At 39.9% G+C, this 9066-nt stretch overlaps 1 protein-coding gene across 1 annotated transcript; it reads right to left on the bottom strand.

Annotated features, from left to right (window-relative positions):
• Positions 1-575: 575 nt before the first annotated feature.
• LOC113470317 (protein C-ets-1-like) lies at positions 576-8653 on the bottom strand. The gene is made up of 2 exons (XM_026828678.1): positions 8535-8653; positions 576-784 (listed from the first exon to the last, which is right to left on the bottom strand). Exons 1-2 carry the CDS (start codon positions 8602-8604, stop codon positions 576-578), a joined length of 279 nt encoding a protein of 92 aa, XP_026684479.1. The 5' UTR covers positions 8605-8653.
• Between the last annotated feature and the right edge of the window lie 413 nt (positions 8654-9066).

A 9066-nucleotide genomic window follows, 5' to 3' on the forward strand; every position in this document is an offset into this window, starting at 1 on the left:
TTCCCGATTGGCACCCCCCAGAATTATCAACATTCAAAAAAGGATATGCAGAGGGACACCTAAAGATGCTGATCGCCAACAATCGAAAATAATAAACCCAGAATTATCAACATTCAAAAAAGGATATGCAGAGGGACACCTAAAGATGCTGATCGCCAACAATCGAAAATAATAAACTAGTTAGTATGTACTTCAGTGAACTGTTGGTTATGAAAAAAGAAGAATCAATAGGATTCTAATCAGCAAAAATCTTTATGTACCAAATTTCATTAAATTTGAATTAACCCTTCAATGGTAATCGAGAGACAAAGTTGGTAGTAGTAAGTGTTGGATTTCGGTCCCACGGAGTATCTTTTGTAAGTTACGTGCAGAACAGTCTGGGGCAGCAGAAAGCTGTTTCTCTGCTGGTGCAGAGGTCAAACATTTCACCCTTTTATTGTACTCTATCATAAAACACTATGTACTTTGCGCACAATGTTACCGGATCACCATATTCTGATCTGACATCTTATGTCTCCGGCAAGTGGCCACGGCCACTCCTTTGGCGTTTGCTGTCTCCATAATGTTAAAACGTGTTACTTACCTTTCTGTAAAATTTCTAGATGTTCCCACAGGATGTCACCCATGAAGGGCGGTGCCCGCGCCAGGAAGGACTCTTTGCCCATCGAACAAATGTCTTTGCCTCGCATGTAGAACTGATGCAGCGTCACTCCCTCCAATGAGAACTCGCGGATTGCCCAGCACAGCCATTGCGCCACGTTTGATTCCGACCATTGTCGTGGATCTGTGAACGAAGAAAAGAAAAGTGGTTAGTTCTCTTCGGCCAGAGAGAGTCCCAGAGGACCCAAGCGTACCGGGAGGTGCGCGAACGTCAATAATTCGAAGCGATAAACAAGCAGAGAGAGGGGAGGAAAAGGAGGAATTTTGTGTCAAGTATGAATGCTTGATACACTATTCCAGAGGACAAAATAAATATACTGAATACTGAAACTGGTTCAATCAAAATATGTACGAGTATGTAGTAATGGATAAAATTCCTCGGAGGCATTATCCTATTTCATCACAATCCAGGAAGAATCATGCCCAATTTTCTGTGGTACTCCTTCATTTCTTTGTCGTTTTGATATTCCAGAAGTTCTTTCATCTGACCGTCCATGTACAAGTGTACATATGTTAGTTTTAGGTTTCCGCGTACACATTTGTTTGCCTCTTTTCCTCGTACATGAAAACCAACTAACATTCTTCAAAATACCTGCACTCCTACCGGCATACATTTCGGATAATCATAAAGATAAGTGATTGTTGTTGGTACAAACGAAACAATTAATAAACTTAATATGTAGATACTTATTCTGAAAATATGTACATTGTACGTACGTACACCCATACACAAACATGTAATTATGTACGAAATATGTAGGTATAATATACATATTGTGTAGATTGTGTACAGAATTACGCACAAAATGTACCTACAGTTCGAGATTTCAACAAAGATTTTTCGTAGCGCGAGAGACGGGCACACGGGCAGAGAGTCAAACTCTTGGTCAAGTTTTCCCTATAGTTGAACATTATTATGTAGAAACCATTGATAAATATTCAAAGAATGTTTGGCGAAAAATGTCAACTTAGGCTAGGGTGGGCTAATTTCTAACCTAGCTCCAAACAGTTATGGCACTTTTTTTTTTGTAGAAAATTTCAAATATTGTCAGGAGTACCTCCCATGTTGCAGATCGACCGCGGAGAAATTGTCCGGTCCTAAACAGTGTAGAAAATTTCAAATATTGTCAGGAGTACCTCCCATGTTGCAGATCGACCGCGGAGAAATTGTCCGGTCCTAAACAGTAAGATAATCCCGACAAGTGGACCTCCAAAGTGTCAACAAGTGAGGAAGTATTACACTCCCACCACACCACTACTCATTGTGTAATACGCACACTGTCATATTAATTAGCATATTTCTAATGTTAGGTATCATTTCTACTCTCTGGTGTGGCCTGTTTCGGACATGGCCATAGGAAATGATCATAATATGTTTCGCATTTTGACTCTATGAATATTTATAGCCCAAAGACCATTACCAAATCCATGTTCCTATAAAACCCTGGGATAAAGATCCAGTGTGAGAATTTTGGAGAGATCATTAGCATAAAATTAACACTCCTGTGACTTCTGATTTAATGGGAGTTCGCGGACACGTTGAAAGCTGAGTACTTAAGTAGCTATTGATTCCACTATGTCCTGTTCTGTCTGCTTTCTAACATACCAACTAAGTGCAATAACTCGAGTGGATTAGAATTGGAACACATCACATGCCTTCAGGCACACTTCATTTGTTAAAAGTCTAGGTTTACCTTGCCCTTGGGATCAATTGAATTCGATGAAGCCATTTACTGATGAAACTTCGTAATTAAACAATAAGTTTGCCACAGCGTAATACTGGAAAATCCCTGTTCAGGTGCTGTGCTATTCCATTCTATCAAATCAAATTCAACAATTAGATCAGGAAAATAAATTGTTAACCTGTCTGCTTTTTAAACATACCAACTAAGTGCAATAACTCGAGTGGATTAGAATTAGAACACATCACATGCCTTCAGGCACACTTCATTTGTTAAAAGTCTAGATTTACCTTGCCCTTGGGATCAATTGAATTCGATGAAGCCATTAACTGATGAAACTTCGTAATTAAACAATAAGTTTGCCACAGCATAATACTGGAAAATCCCTGTTCAGGTGCTGTGCTATTCCATTCTATCAAATCAAATTCAACAATTAGATCAGGAAAATAAATTGTTAAAGTACACAAACATGTAATTATGTACGAAATATGTAGGTATAATAATAAACATATTGTGTAGATTGTGTACAGAATTACGTACAAAATGTACCTAAAGTTCGAGATTTCAACAAAGATTTTTCGTAGCGCGAGAGACGGGCACACGGGCAGAGAGTCAAACTCTTGGTCAAGTTTTCCCTATAGTTGTCTGAGTGGCGCACCAGATAGGGCCATAGGGTCTCCCACATCGGGTTGCGTCATCAGAGAATCACAGAACCGTGGCGAAACACTCCGCCCTCCATGGCAAGCACTCCCACCGAAAAAAAACTCAGAAGAAAAAAACAACTAAAAAACCATCATCATTAAAATAAATGAAAAAATACCCATCCACATCTACCTCGTGTACCTCTCCGAGTAGCAGTACAGGGTGTTTCAGAAAGTTCGGTCACCGGGGACTACCCGTACTATTGGGAATGTCAGTATGAAGGTACCGTACCATCCGGTATAGGCAATGATTGCTATAATGAAGAGAAATAAATGGTCGTCCCTGAAATAGGACAAACTCCAACGTGAAATCAGTCGCGAAGGTGTGGCAAAGTTTCTAAATCCTAATGCGGAGTCCAGGTTTTGGCTTACGGAAATTTGAATGTCCTTTTTGCCTGAAAGACGCTTAGGTTTTGGGGCGGTTTTTCCCCCGAATCCCAATTAAAAAATAGCATAGAAAAATGTTGAAAAATTCAAAGACCTGCTAAAGTATAGTTCACAAAATTCATAGTTACTGGGTTACAAAAAGCCCAATCCTACACAAAAAGCCCAATCTGAAGCTTAGGTGTAGGGGCAAACACCCCTGAAGGATGGGTTAAGCTTCAACGAATCTACACTAATCCTAGTGTTTTGATCTAAAAGCCACATTCCTTCCGGTTAATCAGTTCCCCACAGCCTACTGCCTCTGAAACCTCCTTCCCGCAATAATCTTAAACAAATACAGGCCCATCTTCTCGTCTGCCCAAACGCAGGTGCTACCTGCAACGAACAAGACCTGCTGCTAGCAAATGATGCGGCGATCCAAGTAGCAGAATATTGGAAGAGGAGTTTCTGACACGGTCATTGGTCAAAGCTGACACGGAAAGTAGTATAGGCCCTTGTGGAACTGACTCACTCACGTACCTAACCCATATCCCCCACTGCTGACAAGTCTACTCTTCTCCACGACAGTTGTCAGTTGGCAGGTGCTACCTGCAACGAACAAGACCTGCTGCTTGCAAATGATGCGGCGATCCAAGTAGCAGAATATTGGAAGAAGAGTATCTGACACGGTCATTGGTCAAAGTGGACACGGAAAGTAGTACAGGCCCTTGTGGAACTGACTCACTCACGTACCTAACCCATATCCCCCACTGCTGACAAGTCTACTCTTCTCCACGACAGTTGTCAGTTCAGTGATTATGCCCAGGCATACGGGCCTTCCTCCAATCAGAGCTCGGAGTTTAATCTTCCCACGGCCTGGCGTTCTGAACTCCCAATAGATCTGAGTTAGTCATGTTCGCCTGGGTTCGAGAACTACTCAGGCGTGAAATTATAAAAACACTCTTCTACTTCTGGGCAGAACTGAAACTACTGGGAACACAGGGAATGTTAATTTCTGGGGAGCAACACGACATATTTATGTCAGGTCTGACATGACAAAATTAACGCGAAGGGAATCAAAGATGTCCTCAATTGTATTCAATCATCTTATCATTCTACTTTTAAGCATTTAAGTTATTAACGTGTTCGGTTTTGCAAGTTTTTTTTTTTTTTAACATTTACATCTCTTTATTTCATAATACAATATAGATAGGTATACATAACAAATTTTGAATACATTATTATAGAAATAAGGAGACGTTACCCCTTGTCTAAACCTCAATACATAATGTATTGAGGTTGTGTCGACTAAGGGGGAAACATCAGCCTAAAAAAAAATAGTTGTAAACAAATAGAGAAAAGGGGAAAAAAAGAACATCACTAATGCACTAATTGGTAGTACATCAGTACTAGACAGTACAAGTACTGATAGTGCTTACTGCTTACACAAAAAGTCCACTCAGAGGATTAGGTGTAAGGGCAAACAGCTTTATTCTAAAGGATGGGTTAAGCATCTACGATAGTACTCCATATGCCACAGGAGCTAGCAAGCGCTCCAGACCTCTGTAGAGTGCCCTCAATCCCTCTCTCTCTCTAGAAGGCCCTAGCTTGCGGTACACTGAACTATTTTTTACTTTCACTGGAATGTCCATCAGCGAACCATGTTGTTGCTGGTCACATAGCTTCACCAATAGGTTCTATTAGCCTCGGCATACTAGTAAGCAATGTAGGTAGCCTATAGTCATTACATCACATGCTACTCATAGACTGAGGAATCATCAAGCATAACACATCTAATTAATACGTGGCGTATTTAGACCTCTGTAGAGTGAGTGCCCTCAATCCCTCTCTCTCTAGAAGGCCCTAGCTTGCGGTACACTGAACTATTTTTTACTTTCACTGGAATGTCCATCAGCGAACTATGTTGTTACTGGTCACATAGCTTCACCAATAGGTTCTATTAGCCTCGGCATACTAGTAGGTAGCCTATAGTCATTACATCACATGCTACTCATAGACTGAGGAATCATCAAGCATAACACATCTAATTAATACGTGGCGTATTATGCAAGAGTCCTAGTAATGTACTCTACCGTACCGAACATGATTAACATTTTGGACTCCACCATGTGTGTGTGCACTTTGAAGAACAATTCTGTTTACTGCCAGTGGAAATCAGAGTTCGACAACAATATCAGATGAACAATATTGTATCTAATTACTACAATTCTGTTCACTGCCAGTGGAAATCAGAGTTCGACAACAATATCAGATGAACAATATTGTATTTAATTACCAGGCGAGATACCAATATTAGTGGATGCTATCAAATCACTAGGCGAGGCCAATGCTTGTGGCATTTTTTTACCGCCTAACCCTCAGAGCTTTATCCTTGTGTGTTGAAAATCTCAAAGAAGTAGGTAAAGATAAATTTCCATACCGCGACTTATATAGACGACATTCGAACTCTTGCATTTGGTAGAATCCACACATTTTTTGAAGAGCCAGATTTGAGAGCGGTTTCCTGATTTGGATTATTCAGAATCCAAATCTCAAAGAAGTAAAGATAAATTTCCATACCGCGACTTATATAGACGACATTCGAACTCTTGTATTTGGTAGAATCCACACATTTTTTGAAGAGCCAGATTTGAGAGCGGTTTCCTGATTTGGATTATTCAGAATCCTGTAAACAATTAGTAGACGCTTGAACCTTTCCGAATGGAGATGAAAATATTCCCCAATAGTTCGAATCGAAGCCATCAGAACTGAAAGGGCCGTGAACAATAATAGCAATCATCGTAAAGACAAGAATCTTCAAGAGGTAACTCGTTGTTATTAGAGTAGACGCTTGAACCTTTCCGAATGGACATGAAAATATTCCCCAATAGTTCGAAGCCATCAGAACTGAAAGGGCCGTGAACAATAATAGCAATCATCGTAAAGACAAGAATCTTCAAGAGGTAACTCGTTATTATTTAAAGTTAGGTAAACTTTCGAACCTTCGTTGTTGGTTTTTATGTCTTGAATTACGCCATCGTTGTCACTGGTGCCATTGCGAGTCGAGTGGAGAAAAATATAGTCATTATAGTGGATATAGCTATACTTTTACATTAGGCATCATTATTGAAATGGTTATCCAATAAGAAAGAACTGATGGACAGTCACTGTACAAGAGCGACTCAATGAACAATACAGGAAGATCTTCCAAGACAATGAATTTGACAAACAATAAGCTAAAAAATATTTCATTTTTTTATTGGACTATAACCAACAAGAAACACTCTTGTCACTTTTGCTGTCGTCAGTCACTTTAGAATTTTGTCATATTTTTTTGGCCACAAGTTCTTTAGGAGGATCGAACATCGAACATGATCGAACCATCAACCGATCCCGATGTGATCATGTGAATCACCATGACAACTCCTGAGGACCCAATGTCCACCGAAGATTCCACACAATACACCTCAGTCGGGCGGTTTGCATAACCTACCAGATACCAGGGGTTATCCCAAATACCATCTTTGGTACCCTCGTGATGCAATTACAGAATTGGTACAGAATCCATTACCGTACATTAAACGAGCTCTCAAAACAAGTTCTGAGCGAATTCCGTTAGACCAAATCTAGAATTCAGGTTTTTACAAAAGCTCTGGACTGATCACCCCTCTATACCCTATAATGGCTATCAAAATAGACCGTAAAGAATTTACCCTCTCATTTACAGTACGCTGTAAACAGTACGACAGATCCCATACAAACCTGAATACAGCATTTAGCAACGGGTTTTGAATCAAAATACCTACCGTTCTGGTATACATCAAGACAAACAGGTCTTGAATACAAATGGCTCTTCAATAAACGCTCTCTCGCATAACAATGAAAAATCTTCATTCACAAAAAGAAAAATCACCTCTTCCCATTCATAAAAATTCATTCAGCTTCGGAATTTCAAACTCCCATTCATGCCGAGTTTTGAAATAAACCAGGAGACTACCAGTATGTTATAACATGGGATATATGCACATATTAAACATGGGATATACACATATAACATGGGACATACACATGAAACACAAGCGATGGCCAAGTGACAAGATTTCTAATTACTAGGCGAGATACCAATATTAGTGGATGGTATCAAATCACTAGGCGAGGCCAATGCTTGTGGCATTTTTTACCGCCTAACCCTCAGAGCTTTCTCTCTCTAGAAGGCCCTAGCTTGCGGTACACTGAACTATTTTTTTACTTTCACTGGAATGTCCATCGGCGAACTATGTTGTTACTGGTCACATAGCTTCACCAATAGGTTCTATTAGCCTCGGCATACTCGTACTAGTAGGTAGCCTATAGTCATTACATCACATGCTACTCATAGACTGAGGAATCATCAAGCATAACAGATCTAATTAATACGTGGCGTATTATGCAAGAGTCCTAGTAATGTACTCTACCGTACCGAACATGATTAACATTTTGGACTCCACCATGATCACACAACCCCCCTCCTGTCTTACTCACGCGCCATTTTGAATAATAATGATAATATGAATGATAATAATGTCATATTTACTTATTATGATAATATGATGCATTATCTACACTAGAGGGACTCCTGTTTTTCATTCATAGAAAAATATTATTCCTCATAAAAAATATTAGGAGCAACACAACACTAGAAATGAATGGAATATGTACATATTAAATTTTTTACACCATTTTCAACTAAAGATGGCGAAGTAGGGCGTCTGTCTTTTTAAGCATCGGATCGCGGGTTCGATTCCCACCTGGGGCGAACTTTATCCTAAACAGATGAACACTAGAAATGAATGGAATATGTACATATTAATTTTTTTACACCATTTTCAAGTAAAGATGGCGAAGTAGGGCGTCTGTCTTTTTAAGCATCGCGGGTTCGATTCCCCTGGGGCGAACTTTATCCTTAACAGATGAGGTTCGCTCTCGGAACGGCTGGTTTACTCCTCTGTCCTCTCCTAAACAGATGAAGTTCGTTCTCGGAACGACTGGTTTTCTGTCCTGTCCTCTCTCTCTTCGATTTCGGGACGATAAGACCTTCGCTGACAGGAACTGTCTCTTTAAAAAACCTTAATAGTAGTTAGAGACTTACCTTTCACTATGTTTAGTCTTATTTGCTCTTTCTCCCAGGATGCGAAGGAAGCTTTGAGGGCCTCCGTCATCTTCTTGTTGGTACCGGGGGTGAGGGGAGGTACCTGGGTGGGTATGTCTGAAATCAGAACGAAATGGGGAATAGGTCAGAAATATGTTGAATACACATGGGTACAAAATCAGTAAATTTCGTAAATGAAGTAGGGATGAATATACTCTTAATACTAAATCCATTGAAATTGAAATAATTACGAGTATTGGAAATAATAAGATACTTAAAATGAAATCGAACTAGAAAGGAGAACAGGCGAATCTATCAGAGGACCAAAAGGCATCAACAGGAGCCGTCCATGTGACACTGAGACCGAAAGGCGGAAATAGGTCAGAAATATGTTGAATACACATGGGTACAAAATCAGTAAATTTCGTAAATTAAGTACGAATTTGATGTCATCATCACGACTTTCTATTACCACTGTCTATCGATCCGAAGGTGTTGGGATCGAATCTCGGCCGGGGTGAAAATTTTGGAG

The sequence above is a fragment of the Diaphorina citri genome, unplaced genomic scaffold, assembly GCF_000475195.1.
Source record: "Diaphorina citri unplaced genomic scaffold, Diaci psyllid genome assembly version 1.1 scaffold1511, whole genome shotgun sequence".
Classification (NCBI taxonomy): Eukaryota; Metazoa; Arthropoda; class Insecta; order Hemiptera; family Psyllidae; genus Diaphorina; species Diaphorina citri.